This window comes from Rhinolophus sinicus, linkage group LG04 (genome assembly GCF_036562045.2).
Source record: "Rhinolophus sinicus isolate RSC01 linkage group LG04, ASM3656204v1, whole genome shotgun sequence".
Classification (NCBI taxonomy): Eukaryota; Metazoa; Chordata; class Mammalia; order Chiroptera; family Rhinolophidae; genus Rhinolophus; species Rhinolophus sinicus.
In genome coordinates, this window is record NC_133754.1 from 90,400,430 (window position 1) to 90,424,414 (window position 23,985).

At 34.4% G+C, this 23,985-nt stretch overlaps 1 protein-coding gene and 1 pseudogene across 9 annotated transcripts in view; both read left to right on the forward strand.

Annotated features, from left to right (window-relative positions):
* The window catches only part of ZC3H13 (zinc finger CCCH-type containing 13), a 94,806-nt gene extending 71,190 nt beyond the window's left edge, over positions 1-23,616 (forward strand). For 4 of the 9 annotated variants that reach the window (XM_074329982.1, XM_019753546.2, XM_074329988.1 and 1 more), the window contains 9 exons: positions 2,503-2,586; positions 2,933-3,500; positions 4,644-4,747; positions 5,169-6,350; positions 7,002-7,517; positions 11,391-11,543; positions 12,933-13,133; positions 17,324-17,487; positions 22,769-23,616. In XM_074329982.1, the coding sequence (XP_074186083.1) occupies positions 2,503-2,586; positions 2,933-3,500; positions 4,644-4,747; positions 5,169-6,350; positions 7,002-7,517; positions 11,391-11,543; positions 12,933-13,133; positions 17,324-17,487; positions 22,769-22,939 (3,143 nt within the window). In that variant the 3' untranslated portion in view covers positions 22,940-23,616. The remainder of the gene's footprint in view (positions 1-2,502; positions 2,587-2,932; positions 3,501-4,643; positions 4,748-5,168; positions 6,351-7,001; positions 7,518-11,390; positions 11,544-12,932; positions 13,134-17,323; positions 17,488-22,768) is intronic. The other 5 variants (XM_074329985.1, XM_074329986.1, XM_074329983.1 and 2 more) reach the window with 4 other exon arrangements.
* On the forward strand, positions 10,082-10,815 carry LOC109459234 (synaptosomal-associated protein 23; annotated as a pseudogene).
* Positions 23,617-23,985: the final 369 nt, after the last annotated feature.

Sequence of the window (23,985 nt, forward strand, 5' to 3'; positions counted from 1 at the left end):
CTTGTGCTTAAAGAACATAATAGGGAGGAAGATTACCATTCCCCCCCCCAAAAAAAAAGAAATAATTATTGAGTGCTATCAAGGAAACAAACAAGGGACCCAGATAGAAATAAAGGATAAGGTAAGAACCTTCTTTAGCTAGATAGAGTGTTTCTGAAAAATTTGAGGAAATGACATTTATGCAGAGGCATAAATGCAAGGGAAGAAGTTAGCATTGCAGAGATTGAGGGTAAGAACATTCCATGCAGAGGAAAGAGTATGTGCCAATTCCCAGGGATGGGAAATGTCTTAATATGTCCTAGAGTTTGAAAAAAGACCCACGTGACTAGATATGGTGACCAATAGGGAAATTAATAGAAGCTGAGGGTAGAGATGTGCCCAGGTACGTAGTTCTGTGCTCAGGAATTTAAATCTTCACAGGCTAATTAGGGTACAAATAGACAAAGTGTGATAAATGCTACTATTATATAAAGTTCTGTGAGAAGAACAAAGGAGCAAACAGGATTCTGTGGAAATCCAAAAAGCTTCCTAAAGAGGGGACATCTGAATTAAGGCGTGAAGGATAAGAGTTTGGCAGAGAAACGTTGGAAGAAACACTTTGCAGGGAGAGGGTACAGCATGTACAGACACACAGACTGAAAGATACATGTTTTGAAGTAGTAAAGAATTAGGAGATTAGAATAGAGGTATGCTATAATTGTTAGATTGTTAGAAAAGGAAAGAAGCTTAGAAAAAGGATTGATGAGAGTCGATCGGCCAGGTTGTTAGGCCTGTAAGTCAAGCTGAAATTTTTGGATTTAATTGCCTTTTCACTACCTATAAGATAACTGCTTTTAAGCAGCTGGAAAAACAAAGTGTTCATCAAAAAAGTATGAGAGTCTGGGGAAAGGCTGAAGACAAGGATACCAACCAGTTAGACTGTTGATGACGTAGACATCTAAGAACTGACCGAACTTTGAGTTAATAATATTAACTGTAGAGATGGAGAGAGGAAGTAGAAGACAGACAGACATATTTTAAGAGTAAAATTAATGGTACTTGAATATGATAGGACTTGGATAACTCGGAGATTTCCAGCTTTCACGAATGCGTACGTCATTCATTAGGATAAGGAAATACATGAAGAGAAGCACATCTTCAAAGAACACATTTTGAGTGAAATATAGAGAAGATAGTTTAGACATATTCGAAAGGTGTTTTTACAGTTCTGTTTTCTTTGAAGTAAGGAACATTGTCATTTTTGTTGGAAATACAGAGTTTTTATATGTCAAAAAAGAGTGAGTAGTGAGTCTTTCCCCCTGACTTTGCTACAATCAGATATTTCAAGTAGGAATTACTGTAAGTTGCAGTATTGAATTTTTTTTAGCTTCTTTTGTAATCATTGTGACATTAATGTGACCCCCAAACCAGGAATTCAAACAGTCATATACCATTCTGGGAATTAAAAGTGTAGTACAATAGAACCATTTTAAATTTAAGTTGGCTTCTGCAAAAGTAAAAAAGTGTTTAAGAGAACTGACTTCTAGTCCTAATGTCCTAATGTATTTACCATCTCTGTGACTTAGGCAAATTAACTTCTGGACCATAATTTCTGTGTTTTAAGAAGAAAAGGGGGGAAAGGGCTGGACAAGATTTAGTTTCAGCATTAAAATTCTGTGAACTTCTCTATCAATGTATAACCTCTAAAGAATAAATATGGATAATTCTTGTCTTTTTCATCTGTGGTAAGAAAGGAAATTTAAATTACTATTAAATATATTGAACCCTTCCCCAGGAATATCCGAAAATTATTCTGCTTAATAAGTTGATTGTTAGATATGCCACTTGCAAACCTGTTGGGCATATTGTAGTTTGACCTTTATAATTAACCAATAAACATTATTATCTAATATGAAAGTAGAAGCATCACAGTAGCCTAGATCCTACCACAGTGACCTAATTTCAAAAATGACTATCTCCATGAAAGAGTTCATGCCATTTTCTTACACATTTTTTTAATCCCACACTAATTTCCTGCTCAACTGGGCATTTGGGCATCATGCATTTCTTTTCTCTGTGTTTATATGATTCATGTATTGAAAAAAATTCATACATACTATATATCTATAGATAGATAGATAGATAGATAGATAGATAGATAGATAGATAGATAGATATACACACGCACATACACACATACATATACATATAATGTGATGAGATTATCAGTTAATATTTTTAGGAAAACAGCTCTTCATCTGAGTAATCAGTTACACGATTAAATAAAACTTAATTTATTAGTAGTTATAAATACATATCACATGAAATACTTTTTACATTTGATTTAAAGATTGCTAAGCATCAGTACCCTTAATATTCTAGTCTATAATAAACTGATATTGCAGCAACAAATATATGTTTTGTTCTAGATTTTTCTCACATAATAGCTGCACTTTGATGTGTATATATTTTTGCCTGGAATTAGAGGTGTGACTTACGAGGGAAATTTTTTTTTTCCTTCAGCTCCTATGTTCTACACCTCCTGCTGCCCCTATCCTTTGCCACCAGTGTTCTCAGGTCCTGCTGGGGGGACAGAGAAGATCAGAGGTGAAGGGTAGAGATGGCAGAAAGTGGGGTTGGAGCAGTGGGCTGGAGGTAGGGTAGGGAGCATGCAGAGAAAGATCAAAGGTGGATCAACGGGAGGTGGGTGGGAGTTGATGGGGAGCAGAAAACATGTTAGTTAGAAGGCAAATGAAAATAACCTTTAAGCAAACTATTTTTGAATATCTAGGGGTGATTATTGGATGATTGAATTAAAAGTAAAGCTAGTACCTGATTTGTATTTATTGTCACTGTGATCCTGTACACAGATAAAATTTGAGGTTTGCCATACTGTCTTACCAATAGGTTATCTGTCAAATTAATCACTGACAAAACTTGATTTTCATTGTAGATCAAAGACCAAGCTCACCAGTTCGACATCAGGGAAGGAGTGACGAGCTTGAGCGTGATGAAAGAAGAGAGGAACGAAGAGTAGACAGAGTGGATGATAGAAGAGATGAAAGGGCTAGAGAAAGAGATCGGGAACGAGAACGTGACAGAGAGCGGGAAAGAGAGCGGGAACGTGAGCGGGATCGGGAAAGAGAGAAGGAAAGAGAACTAGAAAGAGAACGTGCTAGGGAACGGGAGAGAGAAAGAGAAAGAGAAAAAGAGAGAGACCGTGAAAGAGAGAGAGATCGTGACCATGATAGAGAGAGGGAAAGAGAGAGGGAACGAGATAGGGAAAAAGAACGGGAGCGGGAACGGGAGAGAGAAGAAAGAGAGAGGGAGAGAGACCGAGAACGGGAGAGGGAGAGAGAGCGAGAGCGAGAACGAGAAAGAGCAAGAGAAAGGGATAAAGAAAGAGAACGTCAAAGGGATTGGGAAGACAAAGACAAAGGACGAGAGGACCGCAGAGAAAAGCGAGAAGATATCCGAGAAGACAGAAATCTAAGAGATGGACATGATGAGAGAAAATCAAAGTAAGACTGATTGTGAATCAGTTTATTAAAGTTACATTTCAGTAAAGAATTCAAAAGTTCCATTTAATGCTTTTCAGGGTGCTCTTAATGTCTTGTTAATTCTTTTTCCTCTACATTTTCCTGTATTCCAATTTTATTATAATAAAATCTTAGAATTGTCTGGAAAAAAATAATAGTTGCCCCATTCTATACCTCTGTTTCCAGGAGATATAATCAATCATTATTTATGTTACATTTTCGATGGCACATTGGCTTATTTAACTGCTGTATATTTATTTTAACTGGAAACCAACATAAAATGATACGGACCCTCATTTCTCCCCCTACTTTCAGAGGAGATAGCTAAAGTTAAATGACTTTAAGGAATTTACCTAAGGTTGCATAATAAGTAACATGGCTGTAAGTTGAATTCATCTTTTTGACTCTAAAGCCAACATGTTTTTCATTTGACTTCCCAACATAAGGTATTTCTGTATCATAAAAATGTAAAATGAATACGTTTTAGTAAAGGGTTCATTAGTATATTGATTCCTCTACTGTATGTTACCACCTTGCAGTATTTAAATGTAATGATTTTCACTTGAGTGATTCTGCATGTATAATGAAAGGAAAATATGCTGCCATGTATTTTAACTTCACAATTATAAGTCTTAGCAAATGAAGAATTTTGTTAAGATGCTAAATACCCTTTGTATGATATAGCTCGACAATATTGCTATCCTACAATTATACATTCTAGTTATAGTAAAGAAATAATAGTAAAAATTGTAGTAATAAAATCTCTTTTTCACCTCCTGGAATTTTTTTTTTTTAATAAATAACCTTGGAGTTTTTATTCATAATTTTAAACCAAATTTAAAATCTTCAAAGGCTAATAAAAATAGTTGTTTATCAAGTGCTTCCTAAATGCAGTACTTCATACGTATTTTCTCATTTAATCTTAACAACATCCTCATCATCACCATTTTTACTGATAGTAAGGTTGGAGAAAGGTGGAGTCAGGTGGAGTGAGGGTGGAGTAAGGTAGAGTGAGATTGGAATAAGGTTGGTGTGAGGTCGAGTAAAGTGGAATGAGGTGGAATAAGGTTGGGGTGAGGTAGATCACCTGGAATTTTATAAATTACATTTGTTTGTCCAATTTAGGAAACGCTATAGAAATGAAGGGAGTCCTAGCCCTCGTCAGTCACCTAAGCGCCGACGAGAACATTCTCCCGACAGTGACACCTACAACAGCGGAGATGATAAAAGTAAGCGGAGTCCATTTTCTGTCTCCTCATTCATATTTATTTGTAACCATGAGACCATTTTTTGACATTAGTAGGAAATGATGAATTAAGATTTAAAATTTTTCTTCCTCTGCTGCCTCTGAATATCTTCTATGTGACTAACGTACATGTTAGAAATATAGTTATTAGGTTGGTGCAAAAGTAATTGCGGTTCTTGCAATTTTTAACTTTTTAAACCACAGTTACTTTTGCACCAACCTAATATAATGCTGATGTCATTTCCTACTCTTTGTAGTAAAACCATATTTTTATTTTTACTCAAGTTATTGCCATTTTACAAGTTTTAAAATGAAAATCAGAGATTGGTTTATTATTATTTATATATAACATGCAAAGTTTGTTAACTTGGTGAAAGTGTGATTATTTTTATCTTTTTGTATAGATGAAAGACACAGACTCTTGAGCCAGGTTGTACGACCTCAAGAATCTCATTCTCTCAGTCCATCACACCTTTCAGAAGACAGGCAGGGTAGATGGAAAGAGGAAGATCGGAAACTAGAAAGAAAAGAGAGTTCCAGGCGCTATGAAGAGCTAGAGCTCAAAGAGAAAGTTTCTTCTGTAGATAAGCAAAGAGAACAGATAGAAATCACAGAAAGCTCACGGACTCGGGCCCAAGACATGATGGGACACCATCCATCCGAAGACCGAGACACATGTGATGGAACTCATGATGAAAACAAGAAAAAAGCAAAAATTCAAAAGAAACCTATTAAGAAAAAAAAAGAGGATGATGTTGGACTAGAGAGGGGTAGCACAGAGACAGCATCTGAAGATAGTCAAGTATTTTCACCAAAAAAAGGACAGAAGAAGAAAAGTGTTGAAAAAAAACATAAAAGATCCAGAGGTGACTCTGATATTTCTGATGAAGAAGCAGCCCAGCTGAGTAAGAAGAAGAGAGGCCCCCGGACTCCCCCTATAACAACCAAAGAGGAATTGGTTGAAATTTCCAATGATAAGGATGCGACTGTAGGAGATCCTCAGAGAAAAGAAGATACAGCGTTCAGTGACTGGTCTGATGAGGACGTGCCTGACCGTGCAGAGGTGACAGAGCATGCTGCCGCAGCTGCTACTCCTGGAAGGACCCCTTCCCCGTCTTCCCTCCCTCCTCCTCCTCCTCCTCTGGCTACTGCCACTGCCCCTGGTACTCTTGCTGCTACTGCATCTGCCACCAGCACCTTCAGCACATCTGCCACCCCCACCGGTACTGCCAGTGCAGCTTTTACCAGTGAAGACTCACATAGAAAAGGCCATAAAGCACGAGCGGAAAAAGCAGAGGCACCTCATGTATCTATAGAAGATGCACCACATCGCAAGCCAGTGGATCAGAAGAGGAGCAGCAGCCTTGGGAGCAATCGGAGTAATCGCAGTTATACATCTGGGCGTCTGCGCTCCCCATCCAATGATTCTGCCCATCGAAGTGGAGATGACCAAAGTAGTCGAAAGAGAGTACTACATAGTGGCTCAAGAGACAGAGAAAAAACAAAAAGCCTGGAAATCACAGGAGAGAGAAAATCAAGGATTGATCAGTTAAAGCGTGGGGAACCCAGTCGAAGTACTTCTTCAGGTGATAAACTGAATTATAATCTAGCCAGTATTTCCTATGTTAGTGTATTTTGTACAAATTGTAATTTTAAAGTAAATGGCTAGATTGGTTACTTAATGCACTGCCTTAAATTTCAGGGAACTTAAAATAGAAGCTTAACCATCCCACCAAAAAGTTAGCTGTTACTACCCTAATGGCAATATTATAATAAGGGTACATTCAGTGATGTCAATCTGCTTAATATCAAGATTTTAGTAGTGTATCTCAGTAGAAGAACTTTAATGTATTCCAGTCCCTTGTTGATGCCTAAAATTTTAACCTTTCTGCTCTCCCAGCAGTCAATTCATTCTCTTTTGACCACAGAAAATAAAGTAGGGGGATAAGAAGGGACCCGATAATGAAGTGATCAGTTCTATTAATGTTTAACCATTTTATGTACTTATTTCTTTGAAGATATTTTGTGGTTATAGTGGAAATAGACAAGGAAATGTGCTTTTCACATATTTTAATTAGTACTTTGAGAGATCAGTTTTTTTCTTAAAGTGTGTTCTTTGGAGAATTTGGAATAAATATAGAACAAGGTAAATTGTAAGCTTTAAAGAACCCTAAAATGAAGTATTTTGTTGCTCTTTTTGTCACGTGTTAACTCTGTTTATGGTATATTTATTTTAGATCGCCAGGATTCAAGAAGCCATAGTTCAAGAAGAAGTTCTCCTGAGTCAGATCGACAGGTTCATTCAAGGTCTGGGTCATTTGATAGCAGGGATAGGCTTCAAGAACGAGATCGATATGAGCACGAGAGAGAGCGGGAAAGAGAGAGGAGAGATACAAGACAGAGAGAATGGGATCGAGATGCTGATAAAGATTGGTCACGGAACAGAGACCGAGATAGACTACGGGAACGAGAGAGAGAACGAGACAAAAGGAGAGACTTGGACAGGGAAAGAGAGCGACTGATTTCTGATTCCATGGAAAGGGACAGAGACAGAGACAGAACTTTCGAGAGTTGTTCTCAAATGGAGTCTGTAAAACGCAGTGAAGCAAAACTGGAGAGTGAACATGAAAGAGACCTAGAAGGCACTTCCCGAGACTCTATAAATTTGGATAAAGAAAGAATGGATAAAGATCTAGCATCTGTACAGGGATTTGAAGATATAAATAAAGCTGAAAGAACTGAGAGTGTGGAAGGTGGGTGTCACACCTTTTTGTCTGTTATACTGCTCCATTCCTTCTCAGATTTCACAGGAAACAAATACTTTCTTTTAAAAGGTAATCTGCTATGCGTATTCACTCCATTGTTTTTTAGGGAAAGTAAATTTTATAAGGAAAAGTCATATCATATTTTAAAATGTGTTCCCTTCATTAGTATTGTCAAGGCAGACTTGGTTCAGATAAGCCTAAATGAAATAAAAGGTAACTTAGATGTAGTGTCTGTAGATGTTGAAAATAGTCATCACTTCTTTTTCTTAGATATTTAAAACAGTCTTAAAAATTGAAATGACTTCTTGGTTCAGAGAGGGATTCAAAAACTATTAGTGGTTCCTGTTTTCCAGGGCAGTTGAAAACAAATGTATGAAATAATAACACTTAATGACAGATTGACTATGGAATCCTACTGGCACTCCCCACTCCTAGAATGAGGAACCCTGGGAAGTCCACATCAACCCTTTGGCTCCCTCAGAACCAGCTTGTTGTGTGGAACGTCACCCCTCTGTCCTTCAACCCCCATCTATTGTATAGACTGACTCGTGCATCTGCATTCTCGGAATGGGCTACATCGTCTAACCCTCTTCGTACCTGCTTTTCCTATTGCCCAATAGACCTTTTTTCCCTTTTATCTTCTCTTTTTTCTTCAAACTGCAAGTCCCAGTTTATGCATTATTTCCTCTGAGGAGCCTTCTCTGCTAATGGTGCTTACTCTTTAAAAATGACGTCACCGTGTTTATACATCTTTGATGGCATCCCTGCACTATATTATAATTATTTTTCCATGGTTTTATCTCCACTTCCTTTGTAAAGGACCATAGATTTTCATTCCTTTATCTTTGAGACTATAGCAAGAACACAGTAAATGGCTGATAAATGAAAATGTTTTTCCTATACATACTTGCCCACGTTTTATTCTTTGGTGAATTATAGCCTACAGTACCACTAGTGATGGCTTCCCTGAGAATTCTCCTGGAAATTTTGCCTCCATGGGACTGTCCAGTTCTCATACCAGTGCTTACACAATTGTTTTGACATTACCTCTCCACTTCAAGGCCCCAAAATGCTTCTGGGGTACTTAGTATATAAGCAGTATAATTTTATTACTCTTTTTATTTGCCGTATTGTATTGTAGCATTGGGCACAGAGTAAAATTCAGTCTTTTAAAACTATAAATGTCCTTACACCTTTTGGTTATCTGGTTGAAGATTCCAGTATGTCATCTGTTACATATTCTACTTGAAAAAAACACTTCTACCTCAACCTTCTTCAAATTACATTTTCACCTCAATTGTAAGTTACGATAGCATCAATTTGTGAAGTACAGCCTTGGGTATAATGGAATACGTAAGTGAACTAATGATTATAATAGTTCTTTTGTGATTGGAGTCTGTTCCCCTTATTTCTGACTATCATTCATTGGTTGTGGTTGTAAATAAGATAGTGTAGAAATTTATACGTGAATTACCTACTGTGAGATGAAACATTTTATTCACTTAAAGTAGGAAAATGAGTTGCATAAACTTGAAAAATTAAAAATCCTATATGTGCATTTATTAATTTAGATGTATATTTCTACATAATGAAGTTATTAAAATTGGTTGCCTTACAAGTGAGTTGGTGAGGGCCTGGGGAGGTTACTATAGAATTTAATAGAACAGAAAATTATTAGAATGTTTATAAACATCTGATAGTTTATTAACATCTGATAGTTTATTATATTTTATTTGTTGCAAAATTTTATCTATAAAGCATATTGTTGTATTTTTAAAACCAGTGTTGTAAACTCAGTTAAGTGTATGGATAACTGGTGATTAGAAACATTAAATGTACTCTGTAATTTTAGGATAATTAAATTTCACAACTAACTCACCAGGAGACAAAGCTTAGCTTACCTAGGTGGTTAGAAATGTTGGTAAAATAAAGAAATAGAATATACACCAGTGATTTTTAAATTGTATTACAGCATTCTTCTTAAAATTATATTCATTAATTAAAGGATAACTTTAGGGTAGGGAAGATGAATTTGGAGATGGGAGAATAAATGGCACGTTTACATTTTTACCTAACTGCTATAAAGTTCTTCATAATGAGCTAAATATTGTGAACTTAAGATTAAAGTTTCAAATCAATTATATTAATAAGTTTTCAAGTTTTTTTTAATTAATAATTTTAGGTAAAGAAATTAATGCATCCTTTTTAAATTAGATTTGCCTGGATTTACTTAAAGTTTTACTATAAGAAATTAACATCACATAATCATCATTAGTATGTTAGTGGAAACTTTTATTTTTCATATTTTGTCATCTTTCAACCTGTTATGATATTGCTGTTCATATTGTATTCTTGCCATTGAAGCTAAATATAACTAGGCACAGGGGTGGGTGTGAGAAGGGTGTAGCTCCCAATCAGGTCACGTGGCGTCCAAGCTGCTGTGCCAGAGGGAAGTGGCTGGGACTGCTTGGGAAGAAAAAAGGAAGTACTAGGCAGCACTTTGAGTTCTCCAAAAGGGTGTGTCCTGCAGAATGACCTGTTGCCATGCCAGGAGTGACTCTTCACATCTGCCTCTCAGCTACATCAGTTTTCTTTATAATTAGAAAGCAGGATTCTTGGAATCTTCATGTTTGACAGAGAATATCCACATTTCAGTTTCTGTGCCTGTCAAGAGTTTTAATTCATCATGGATAATCTGTCATCAGAAGAAACTCAGTTGAAGGCTTTCCAGGTTACTGATGAGTCTCCAGAAAGTACAAGGAGAATCCTGGGTTTAGCCATTGAGTCTCAGGATGCAGGAATCAAGACTGTTACTATGCTGGATGAACAAGGGGAACAGCTGAACCGCATAGAAGCAGGAAATGGACCAAACAAAGACATGAGAGAGGCAGAGAAGACTTTAACAAAACTGTCTGCTTATGTAGTAGTATAACTGATGATGATCAGAGAAGGTGAAGTGGAGGAGAACCTGACTCAAGTGGGCAATTTCACAGGAAGTCTAGATAACATGGCCCTGCACATGGGCAGTGAGATTGAGTCTCAAAATCAACAAATAGACCAGATCACAGAAAAGGCTGATATCAATCAAGATTGTATTGACAATGCCAGTGCCAGAGCAAAGAAACTCATTGGTAGCTAAAAGTGCTGCTGTAATTCTTTAGCATTTATTCACTTGCCTCACTCTTCCTTCAAAATAATTACCTTTTCAGAGTTTGAAATTTTGGTTCCACACTCTCTTAATCAGGAGATAATGTGGAAGAAGGTCAAGGAGGAACAGCCCCCCTATTTTTTTATTTTCTCTTTTTCCCTTGAGGGTAGAAATTTGATCTCAGGTAGAAAACTTACTAGATTGCTATGAGTTTTATGTAATTTTATACTTTTAAAAAGCTAGAATTTTGTTTAACTAAAAGTGATTTGGAAAATTACACCTTTGGTTTGATTATTGATGACACTATCATTTTCTTAGCCTTGTGCATTGAACTATATTCATAACCACGTTTATTTAGATCCTGAACAGTGTTATAAGAATTTGATTGGTATTTGTCACCTTTATTTAAAAACTAGCACCTGTACAGTTCAAAGTTGTTAATGTGGATTGGTTTAACGAATAACCACTGCTTTATCCTTACAATTAAATTTTGTAACTAAAAAAAAATAAAAATACACTGAATTTAGCTAATTGAATTTTATTTTTCATTTTTCTTTTGGAATTATCAAGTGTTTTTGAATAATTAAAAAATGTTATTTTCTAATGAAAAAATGCTTTTCAAAGTTTTTTAGTGTGCACAGCCTTTACATCTTTAATTTAGACATTCCTTCCTCTAACATTCTCTTTGACATGAAATTAACTTTTCCAATTAGCAGGAGATGACGAATCCAAGTTAGATGATACACATTCTTTAGGATCTGGTGCTGGAGAAGGATACGAGCCCATCAGTGATGATGAACTAGATGAAATTCTGGCAGGTGATGCCGAAAAGAGGGAGGACCAACAGGATGAGGAGAAGATGCCAGGTAATCATTTGTAGAGGCTGAACATAAAAATTATTTAATTTATGATATTAAGGTGTTTTTGGTTTCCTTTCATGCTGTAAGAATTGGTAAAAGGCACTTAGAACTTTCCCCTTTATGTTTTTATTAACATCGAAAGGCCAATAAAATGAAAATTATAAAAATACTCTCTCCTCATTTTTAAGGAGACGTTACCTGTGAATAGGGAAGGGCCTCATTTAAAATAGCAAAAGTGTAAGATTTCCAGAGTTTACGATTCATATTTTATATGACTTGGAATCTAACCGAATACTGATTGTCTAGCAGTGTTCTAGATGGTAAATATATAATACAGGGCTTCACAACTGTGGTGCCACAAACCAACTTTTGCAATGACTGCTCAAAAATTTACAGTCGTTGCAATTATATTTGGACACTATTTATATACTTCTTTGTATCAATTTTCTAAATTCAGTATTTTTACTTGTTAGTACTTTGTGCCTTGCCAGAGCGTACTCTACTGACTATATATATCAATCATCCTAATTTGCCTGATTGTTACTAACAATTTTTTTTGTCATGCTGAGGGTCTCTGCTTTGTCTGGGTATGTAGAATATTAAATTTTTATTTTGACTTAATTTGCTCTTATATTTCACAATTTTTCTTACTAATGTAGAAGGTATGTATGATTGTTATTATTATTGACTATTAGGTATTTCTGAATAGTTTCTGAATAGAACATTATTTTGCTAATTTCCTCAACTGTTCTTTGTCAATGGATGGATTATTCTTAATATTAATAATATTCACTGATTCTTAAAAGTAATTTCATAATGAACTATTTGTTTTTAAAATGTAAAATTGTGTGTGTATATGCATGCATGTGTGTACACATACATGCAAACTAAATAGATTCCTAGATTTAACCCGTGAAAGGATTCTGATACCAAGTTTCAAAACATCTGAGCTATTTTTAGTGAAATAATGGAGTTTTTTCATTGGGGATCTCTCGGGCAATTTAAATGAGTTATTTGTAGGAATGGGTTTGCTTGGGTTTTTGTTTGCTTGCCTGTTTTCTTTTGGTGAGAAAGTTTTATTTGTAAAGTCCTTAGATTCTAAATATTAGTGTTTATACGCATCTATATAAGACTGGGTCTTGTATAATATAAAGTAATATAAGACCGAGTCTTATATTAATTTTTGCTCCAAAAGACGCATTAGAGCTGATTGTCCGGCTGGGTCTTATTTTCTGGGAAATAGGATAGAAAAGCTTTCACCTTAAGACTATGATATTTTTGGTATAAAGTACCTGTTATTTAATAATGGCTTTCTGTGTTTTGCAATTTATATTTATAGATAACAAGAATGCTATTTGTTGGTGTGAAAAAATCCTGTTTTTTAACTTTTTACAGATCCATTAGATGTGATAGATGTAGATTGGTCTGGTCTTATGCCAAAGCATCCAAAAGAACCACGAGAGCCTGGGGCTGCACTCCTCAAGTTCACACCTGGAGCTGTTATGCTGAGAGTTGGGATTTCTAAAAAGCTGGCAGGTTCTGAACTCTTTACCAAAGTCAAAGAAACATGTCAGAGACTTTTAGAAAAACCCAAAGGTAATTCATTCTGCTTTGACTCTATATACTGTCTGTTATAACTATTAAGATGGCGTTGGCAAGGATTCTTTTCTGTTCTCATGTATCACTTTACAATACTGTATCTTTTTTTGAGGAATCACTTATATTCATTATTTCATTCTCATGGTCAGAATTCCCTTTTAAATTTTATTTTGAGAAAAATTTAAGTCCCCAGAAAAGTTATAAAAATAGCACAGTGATCTTTCTGTATCAAAATTACTTTTAACAAAGAACTGAATGGTGTACCCAGGGCTAAATGAAATAGAGCCTGGAGAGACTAGGTATTTTTCATACCTAAGCAAATTGGATGTGTTGGCAACCCTTTATCCTGGGAAATGGGGAATTCTACCCCAATGTGGTTGTGTAGGTTGAACCTTTAACAAAGTTGTTAAAAGCTTGGCCTCTAGACCAAATGGTCTGGATTCCAATAGGCACACTGCTTACCAGCTATTATTTAATCCTGCTGTCTGTTAGTATTACCAACTTGAGCTGGAAATAATTATACCACCAACTTCACATGATTATAAAGAAGAGAAAATGAGTTATTAAAACTAAACCGCTTAGAACAGTTTCTAATGTATGGTAACACTCAATAAATATTAACTGCTACTGTTTAGTTTAAAAATATTTTACCACGTTGATTTTAGATCTTATCGAAACAACTTTTCATTATTCCAGAACACTTATTTAGTTTATGGGTTTTTTATTTGTTTGTTTGTTTTTGCACTATTTCTCTTTTCTGGTACGTATCTTAATTTTGTTGTGGCAGCTTATTAATACTTTATTAAGAGGTGGTGTAAAAAGGAAAGGCAGCGAAAGGTGAAAGCAGCATTATTTAATTTTATATCATGTTCATGAGAGTAAAAAAATTTAGTTAAAGGAATTAAGCTTTTTTAGTAAAATTGAGAGAAAATTGTTTTACGAATTTCATGAATCCATGTCCTGCCTTTCAACTCTTAGTGTAAGCAGTGAAACTCTTGATTTTAATATGTCCCAATAAACATAGAATATATGTCTATGAAACATATATAATTGTTAATGATATTAACCTGACAAATGACCGAAGTCTTGGATTATTGCCCACTCTTTCTACTTTGTTTGGTTGGCTCTGTGATCTTAAGCAAATAACTCCTGTGGGCATAAAACGATGGAATGAAGTCCCTAAGGTCTTATCCACCTTTAAGTGTATTTGCTTCTGTGACTTTTGCTAATGGCAATTCAAGTTATAATTTAGTTTGATTTTGCTAACTATAATATACAGTTTGACCCTCACTTAATGATGACTTAATCTCAACAATGAAAATACACATGATAAAGAGGGGTTTGGTTGTTTCTTACCAATCAGTTCTATTTTTTGCTGCTATGATGGCTTTGTTAGAGAACTGATATACAATGCTAAGAATAAGTTTCCTAAGGAGTAGTACTGTGTTTTGTTTACTGCTGTAGCCAGTGTCTAATGATCTGTTCTTACTAATTATGGCACTACCTAGAACACTACCTGACAGATAGTAGGTATTTGATAAATATTAGTGAAGTGATTGATACCAATTTTTTTCTATTTCATGTGCCTCAGTACTGAAGACATATATTCCCACTCCATATGTAATTTTTTTAAAAACTCTAAGAACCTTAAATTCTTTTTTTTAAAATTTAAGTTTATTGGGGTGACAATTGTTAGTAAAGTTACATAGATTTCAGGTGTACAATTAAATTCTTACTTCTTAAAACAGAAAACTTGCAAGTTGACCCTTGAACAACACAGGTTCGAACTGTGCAGGTCCACTTATACATGGATTTTTTTCAGTATATATATACACTCAGCCCTCCATATCCCTGAGTTTCACATCTACAGATTCAACTAATTGTGGGTGGAAAGCGGTATTTTCGATCCACAGTTGGGAATCCACGGGTGAGGAGGACCTATGGTATGCATTGTTCGACACCATTTTATGTAGGGGACTTGAGTGTCCACATGTTTTGGTATCCGCTAGGGTCCTAGAACCAGTGCCCCCACAGATACCAAGGAACAGCTGAGTTTGAGGGAGTTAGAAGTTATATGCAGACAAATTTTCAACTGCGCCCGACAGGTCAGTACCCCAGCTCTCCCATCTTGTTCAAGGGTCAGCTGACTAATGAAATTTAAATTGCTTTTGTCTAGGTTTTCTGATTGTGATATGATTAAGTTCTTTTGAGCTACATTTTTCTAATTATTTTGTTTCCTTTGTTTTACTTGTCCTTAAGTACTGTAGTTTGCTGTATATAATGTGCACTTTTTTGCCCAAATTTGTGAGGGAAAAATAAGGATGTACATTATACATGGGTAGTACTAATCCCATATCTATATAAATGTTTTTAATTATTTTATTTACACTCATGAGTTAAAAGTTTAACTCTAGAAATTAATTACGATATCCATATGCAAAATAATACCCTGGGATACAATAATTGGTTTTGTTGCACTTACCACAAACTTGCAATGACCAAGAGTTCTTGGCCTTCTATGATGCATAAATATCGTAAATTGGTTACATAAAATATCTTGTATCTGTTATGTTTTGTAATTATTTGTTGCATAAAATTTCTTGTACCATAATGTGTAAAAAACTAAATGCTAAAATTCCTTTATAATACAAAAAACAAGTACCTAAATGTACACAAATACAATTTTGAATTAAAAAATTAAAACGAAAGATATTTTTCCCTGAAAGTTTGGGCCGAAAACATGGGTGCGCATTATACATGGCAAAATATGGTATGTTTTAAGTCTGTCTAGGGAGGTTTGCAAGTGTGTGTTTTATATTCTGTTGTGAAAACAGAAAATGATACAGATTCCAGTCAAAAGAAATTTGTCCTACTAAGCAATTTTCAAGGACGGCATGGACTCAGTACAGAATTCTTCTATATTAGTATCTATAATAGAATGGGAGTTAACGTTTTTTTGGTGTGTTTTTTTTTTTTAATAGTTTGTATATATGACTATGTCATTGTTTGGCTCAAACATTTGTATGTCTGAATCAGCTGAGGAACTGCCCTTTTTTCCGTAAGGTACCCTGGTCCAACTGTGAAGGTTCCATAGGTCTGGTGGTAGAGCCTTGCCACTGTATTTTAAAAAGCTCCTCAGGATTCTGATAGATGCCAGAGTTCATGAACTAGTTTTGAGGTTTTCTTTATTATTTACACTTTTCTTACGTTGTATACCTATTGACTAGGTATATAATTTAATGACTAGGTATATTACATGAAACTAGTTTTTAATTATCCTATCTCATTATACTTTATAGTTCAGAAAAAGAAAATGAAATGTGTAATGCGGTTCTATTCTCAGTCAAATGTGTCTCTTTTTTTAAGCCTATGTGTTTACTGCTTTCCTTTGTGGGCTCTAACATTAACCTGTTTGATCATGTTGCTATAGAAACAGTACCTGGTACCTGTGGTACTCTTGGCCAACTCTTAGAATGCTAGCTTTGAAGTTACTGCTCTTCCTGTAATTTATTTTGATTAGTGTCTGGCCCTGTTCTGTTACTTTGACTTCCTTTTTCTCTATTTTTAATCCATCCTCTTTATTTTTATTAGATGTTTCCTTGATTCTTTAATTTTTATAAAGTTTAAGTATTTCTTTTCCCGACCTTGCATGTTATGACTTAAAACTAAGTGATATTATTTTAAATCATCCAGGTTTTTATAGTGACCAAATCTAGGGTAAAATTGGCAGATTGTCTAACACCTAATTACTTTCCTAAGTGCTTTTTTAAAGGTCCCAGAATGTAGTTACATTACTACATATGAATTTTTCTCTAGTAAAGTCCTGAAGTCTAGAATTTTAAGTAGTTGTTGATGGTATACAGTATTCTGAATTTGACTTCACTAATTCTTAACTTGAACTTAATCTTCTCGGTCATAGTAATCAGTGTCTAAATTATCTCCCCAAGTGTGCTTTTCTTATATCTTAAGCTTAAAGTGGCTATCAGAGTATTTATTTTTGTTTTAGACTAACAACAAAACTACAGGTCTAATGACTCTCACAGAGAATACCTAAATAATTTTCGCCAATTTTGGTAACTTTGATGAAGTATAGACTTTGTGGAATATTCATCCAAGCAGTTGGTAACACTTTTCTGTTTTAGGAAAACTAAATGCTTTTTTAATGCTTTTTTTTTTTTTTTTGAAAGATGCAGACAATCTTTTTGAAAATGAATTGGGGGCTCTCAATATGGCTGCATTACTGAGAAAGGAAGAAAGAGCAAGTCTTCTTAGTAATCTTGGGCCATGTTGTAAAGCATTATGCTTCAGACGGGATTCTGCAATCCGAAAGCAGCTTGTTAAAAATGAAAAGGTATTGTTTCTTTGGAAAAAATGCAAAGTGTTTGTTGGGTATGAATGACGTATACTTTTCATTTGATAGTTTTAATGTGAGATTATAGTCTAATTATCTGTTTTTATGAGTTTGGTTTTCTAGTCTTCTATACATGTAAAAGAAAGAATTCTATTAGAATTTATAATACTTTTCATTTTACTTTAATAGGACATTTGTGTTGAATATAATTAGTTATTCAAAATGTGATGTATAAAGACACTTTGAAACACTCTATTTCTGTGAAATATTTTTTCATTTCATTGTGAAAAGTTACCTTGCATAATAAAACATACTAGAAATTTATTTAAATTGGAAGTTCAAGGAAAAAATTTCCCAGAAAGAGTGGTGAAGATATTTATAAAAATAGTGTTTATGAGACAGTACCAAGTTGGAAGAGAAGGAAATAAATATAAATGATTATATGTAAGCATTTACTTGAGAATAGTAAAAGGAATTGAAACATAAGAGAAACAGAAATTAGTTGAGATTTGGAAGAAATCTGATCACGAGAAATTGAAAACATCTTAGGCTTTTTAAAGTTAAGAAACTGGGTTTTTTATTTGGGAACATGGTTTGGTGGGCCATGGGTATTGTGACAGAAGAGAGTTGGTCCTAAAAAGTTAGAGAAATGTTTATTAGCTTTTCACCTGGGGACATTAAGAAAAACATTGCAAAAGAAAAGGAGACTTCTTTAAAGCCAAATAATCAAATTTGGGGAGGACATTCAATTTATGAAAAAGAGAAGGATGAACTCATTTCCAAATATTAAGATGGAAACAGATATGAAGAATCGAAGAATTTTAAAGGCTTCCCTGCTTAAAGGCCTGATTCAGAATTCCTTTCGACAGAGCGGCTACAATCATTCTCTCCATTGCACTCCAATTTCAACATGTACTTAGTTCTGTCTATTCTGTTGTTTAGGTGCCCATCTCTCCTTGTACCCTTTCTCAGCTGAAAATTTCTCTGAGGGAATCACGTGCTAGTGCTCTAAGCTTATATGTAATGAATCAACCTTTTATGCTTCCAGAATGGTACTAGCTACTACGATCCTTGGTATTGAAATGAAAATAAATCACTCAAATCATTTTCTGTTTGGTTTAGGTAAGGAACCTCAGTTGGGAAAGACTATGTGGTTTGCAATCTAATCAGAATCCTGTCCTCTTTTTTTATAAAAAATATTTTGTAATATTCCCTGGTTTCTCTAATATGCCATCATGGCTTCAAAAATCGTGACAACCAAAAACACCCCACTAATTTTTTTATTGAGAACCATTGTTCAGAACCATGTCATCCTTCATACAGAGCACAGGCCACTAATATATCATGTGACACATTTTTATAAAAAGTTGTAATGGTGTATTATAAATGTTTTAATGATCCATCTAAAGAAAGCATGGAAAACCTTCTGATTGCTCAGTGTTAAAAATATTAGCACAAAAGCTGAAAAAGGCACAGCTGAAGAAAAATTAACTTAAGATGCTAGAGAGCTCATGTAAGAAAAACATACAAAAACCTTTAAATTATATGTGACTGTGAAAGAAAAGTACAGAATAGGGGGTAGGTGGTACCTCATCAGATGACAGACAGTTGAAAACCATTGAACTCCATAAATTGGCATCATTTCTGTTTAGGAGAATGATTTTTAAAGTTTATAAATTATAGTACATATCAGAAGAGATAGGGGAAGGGATACTAAGAGACACTTAGGTGCTTTCAATGAGATTAAATCTAATTTTAGTATTCTAATAAAAGAATGTACAGAACTTGTGGCAAGCAGAAGGAAGGAAATAATACCAGAAATCAATAAAATTCATACGAGAAATACATTAGAGAAAATTAGTGAAACCAAAAGCTTATTCTTTGAAGAGATGAATAAAATTGTTAATTCCCTACCCATACTGATTAAAGAAAAAAACACAATACAAATTACCAATACTAATGAAAGGGAGTATCACTAGAGATCCCACAGACACTAAAAGAATAATAAGACAATACTATAAACAACTCTATGCCCATAAATTTGACAATTTAGGAAAAATGGATTAATTCCTCTAAAAGCCACAAACTACCAAAACTTACTCAAGAAGTAATAGTTAACGGGAATAGCTGAATAGTCCTTTGCTGTTTTGTTCTGTTTTTGTTTTTTTTTTAAATTGAATTTGTAGTTAACCCGAAAAGGAAATCTCCAGTCCCAAATGGTTTCACTGGCAAAATTTATCAAACATTTAAGGAAGAAATAACACTAATTGTACAGAAAATTGAAGAGACAGGAATACTCATTTTATGAGGTCAATAGTACTCTGATATTGTAGCCAAAGACATCACAAGAAAAGAAAACTTCAGATCAATATTTCTCATGAACATGGACATAAAAATCCTCAAAAATAAGAGAACATCAAATTCAGCAATATATAAAAATAATACAACACTGTGATATAGTATGGATTATTCTCAGAGTGAAAGGCTGGTTCAGTATTCTAAACTTAAAAAAAATACATGACCATATCAATTGATACATTAAAAGCATATGACAAAATTCAGTATTCCTTCACAATAAAAATTCTCAGCAAGCTGGAATTAACAGTCTTCATAAAGGGCATCTACAAAAAAACCTACAGCTAACATTATACTTAATGGTAAAAGTTTGAAAGATTTCCCCCAGAGATTAGGAGGAACAAGGCAAGGATGTGCATTCTCACAACTACTATTCAGCATTGTACTGGAAGTCCTAGCCTGTTCAGCACTGCAAGAAAAGGAAATAAAAAGCATACATATTGGAAAGGAAATAAAACTGTCTTAATCATAGACAATGTGATTGCCTACATCAAATGTTTCAAGGAATTTACCAAAAATAGTCTTAGTTAAGTGAGTTAACTAGACCACAGGATACAAAGTCAGCATCCAGAAAGCAATTGTATCTCTTTATGTGAGCAGTAGTATATAGAAGCACCTGGGAACTGAAATGTAAAAAAATAAACAAAAAACAGCACCCTTTGCAACAGGTTACCCACAAAAATAAAGTACATAGTTATAAATGTAACAAAATATGTGCAGGATCTATGTGCTGAAAACTACAAAACACTGATGAAAAAAATCAAAGAAAAACCTAAATTTTATAAATGGAGAGACATATTATGCCCATAGATTGAAGGACTCAGTTAAGTTTATGATTCTCCCTAAATTGGTCTACAATATAATACAATCCTAGTAAAAAGCCTAGTAGTTAGGATGTAGTTATAGACAAGCTGATTCTAAAATTTACATGGGAAGTCAAAGAAACTAGAATAGTCTAAACAATTTTTTCAAAAGATGAACAAAAGATTAATAAGTTTGGAAGACTCACACTACCTGATTTCAAGATTTACTATAAAGCCACAGCACTCAAGATAGTGCAGTATTGGTGAAGGGATAGACATGTAGATCAGTGGAAAAAAACAGAATCCAGAAATAAACCCACATAAATATGACCAGTCAATTGGGGGAAGAGAGTTTTAATAATAAATGTGTTTTGTTTTTTTTAAATCAAACTTTTGTAGTTTGAGATAATTGATCTTCAGAATTTAAAATTTTTGTTCTATGACAGACTGAGAATGAAAAGACAAATGTACTGGGAGAAAATATTTGCAAATCCCATTTTGAAAAAACATGTATTCAGAATATATAAAGAACTCGAAAATGAACAGTAAGAAACAAGCAACACGGTTTTTTTAAATAGGCAAAAGACTTAAGTACACACTTCACCAAAGAGGACATATGGGTATCTAATAAGCACATGAAAAGATGTTTAACGTTATTAGCCATTAGGAAATGCTATTAAAACTGCAATGAGATACCATTATCAACCTATTACAGATAGCTACAAAACAAACAACAACAAAAAAACCTTGACAATACCATGTTGGTGAGGAGGCAGAACAGTTGAAAGTCCCATAATATTGCTGGTGAGAACACAAAATGGTAGAGCTACTTCAGAAGACAGTGTATTTCTTATAAGGTTAAATGTATACTTAACCCAGCAATCCCATTGCTATGTAGTTACCTTAGAAAAATGAAAACGTGTTCATATAAAAACCTGTACATAAAAGTTTATAGCCGCTCTGTTCATAATCTCAAATTGGAAACAACCCCAGTGTTCTTCAATACATAAACTGACATATCCATACAATGGATTACTAATTGGTAATAAAAATAACCAAGATACCAGTACTATCAACATGGAAGAATCTCATTATGCTGAGTGAAAGAAGCTAGTTTCAGAAGGTCATATATACTGTATGATTCCGTTTATATGATGTTCTGGAAAAGGCAAAATTATAATGGACAATTTAGCATTTATTGTCAAGAGTTAGAGATAAAAGAAGGTATGAATAAAGGGGGCAGCAAAGGGAGTTATTTTGAGTGATGAAACGTCTCTGTCCTGATTGTGTTCATGGTTACATGACTGTATGCATGAGTAAAAACTCACAGAACTACATAAAAAGTCAATTTTACTGTAGTATAACATACAAATTTTTAAAAATATTTTAAAAATTTAAAATGAGATCAAGGAACCACAGTTCCTTTAAGGATCTTAGCAAGAAGAGAAATGGCAGAATGCTGGAGATACTCAAACTTTATTTTCATTATATACATGGAGAACATTTAACAAAATTTTATGACAGCTTCCAAAAATGCTAATGTAGCTTTATGTTAAAATAATAGACACATTTTAGTACAAAGGAGGTAATAGTTTCTCAGTATCCTGCACTGACCAGTGTACTGAGAATTGGTTCCGTTCTAGAGCCTGCATCTTATGGACTTAACAGACCAGTAAGAAGTGTGGGATGTTCAGTGCTTCTCTTCAGAGAATTGAAAGATTGCCGTGTAAAGTCATCCTGAATTAGTGTGTAGCTCCATAGAAGAGATTTTATTTCAACACATAGAACAAGTGGTACTGTTCAACATAGAATGCGTGCTGTGTGTTTTGTTTTCTCATTAGAAATGAAGTAAAAACTAGTCGATTGCCTACCAGGGACTGTTGAGAAGATTCCTACTTTAAGCAAGAAGTTAGACTAGGTGCCCTCTAAAGATTGCTTTCTTTCCTAAGTCCTCAAGTCTGAAAACATTTCCTACTTTTGCTTTGAAATATCTAATACAGCTACTATCCATCCCAAATTAATTTTTCTTATAACTTTCATATTTTTGTTAGAAGTTAACCTCTTTCCTACTGTCAACTAATAATGTATATCTTTTTAAATTTGTTTTTGTTTTCTCCAAATAGGGCACAGTAAAACAAGCTTACACAAATGCTCCAGTGGTAGACAATGAACTATTACGATTGAGTCTGCGATTATTTAAGCGGAAGGCTACTTGCCACGTCCCAGGACATGAAAAGACTGAAGATAATAAACTCTCACAATCCAGTGTCCAACAGGAACTATGTGTGTCTTAAGACCAAAGTTCAGTGACGTTTTTGGTACTATGTTTCTTCAGCAGTGCATATTCTTTTTCGAAGTTCTTTGGTTTCACAGGCATTGTTAGTGACAATGGCAGAAAACATTTATCAGCCATGCTAAAAGAATGAAGAAGAACTTTGATCTAAATTGTAAAGACAGTTTGGCTAACTTAAGATTTTACATAAATTTTTACACAGTACTTGATACTCATGCAAAATAATGTGAAAGCATCTAGATTTAGTAGTTTATTTTGTACATTTTGTTAAAACTCAAGTTTTGGAAAACGGTTGTCCCTGCTCTTCCAACCTACGAAGATTTTTTATGAAATGGAGCTTCCGACACATTGTGGATCATCCCTAAAGAAACTGCGATTTTATCCAGAAACCGCGTTCACAGAATGAGTGCACCCTGTGTACCGTGCTGTGCAGAACACTGGAAAGGGGACTGGGCCTGCGTCCTGTGTTTGCAGACCTCCAGCAGGGGAGAGCCAAATACTTTTTATCTCTCTAAAGTTCTAAAAAACATTACTTAATGGGTCTTTGGTTTTTTAAAATATATGTGCATTGTTGCAATGTATATAGGATGTACGAATATTTGGAATCTGAATGGCTCTGTTTGTTATCAGAGACTGTCTACTATTTTTAATAAATGTACCTTCCCTTTCTTTGTTCGAGATTGACTTTGCTCTTCATTAACTTTACTCCTAGTGTTCTGGAACATTTGTCATCAACATTACATGCTTCATACTTCAGATATTTTACTGATTAAGTCCTTATCATTGGACAGCTGTAAATAACGGGGAGTTGAAGATGTACTTCAACTATAACTTGGTAATCCTTGAAACAAACCAAGAGTTAACAAACCTGTGTAATCTGAGCTTTGCAATCCTACCACCGAATTTTTCAGAGCTATAACCTTTGATTACATTCAACTGCCTCCAGTCTATAATACGCAAAATGATTTACTTTTTAAAAATTACAGTATATCTGCTTTCTTATGTATGTATATATTTAAATTATTAAGTATACTCTAAGAAGGATTT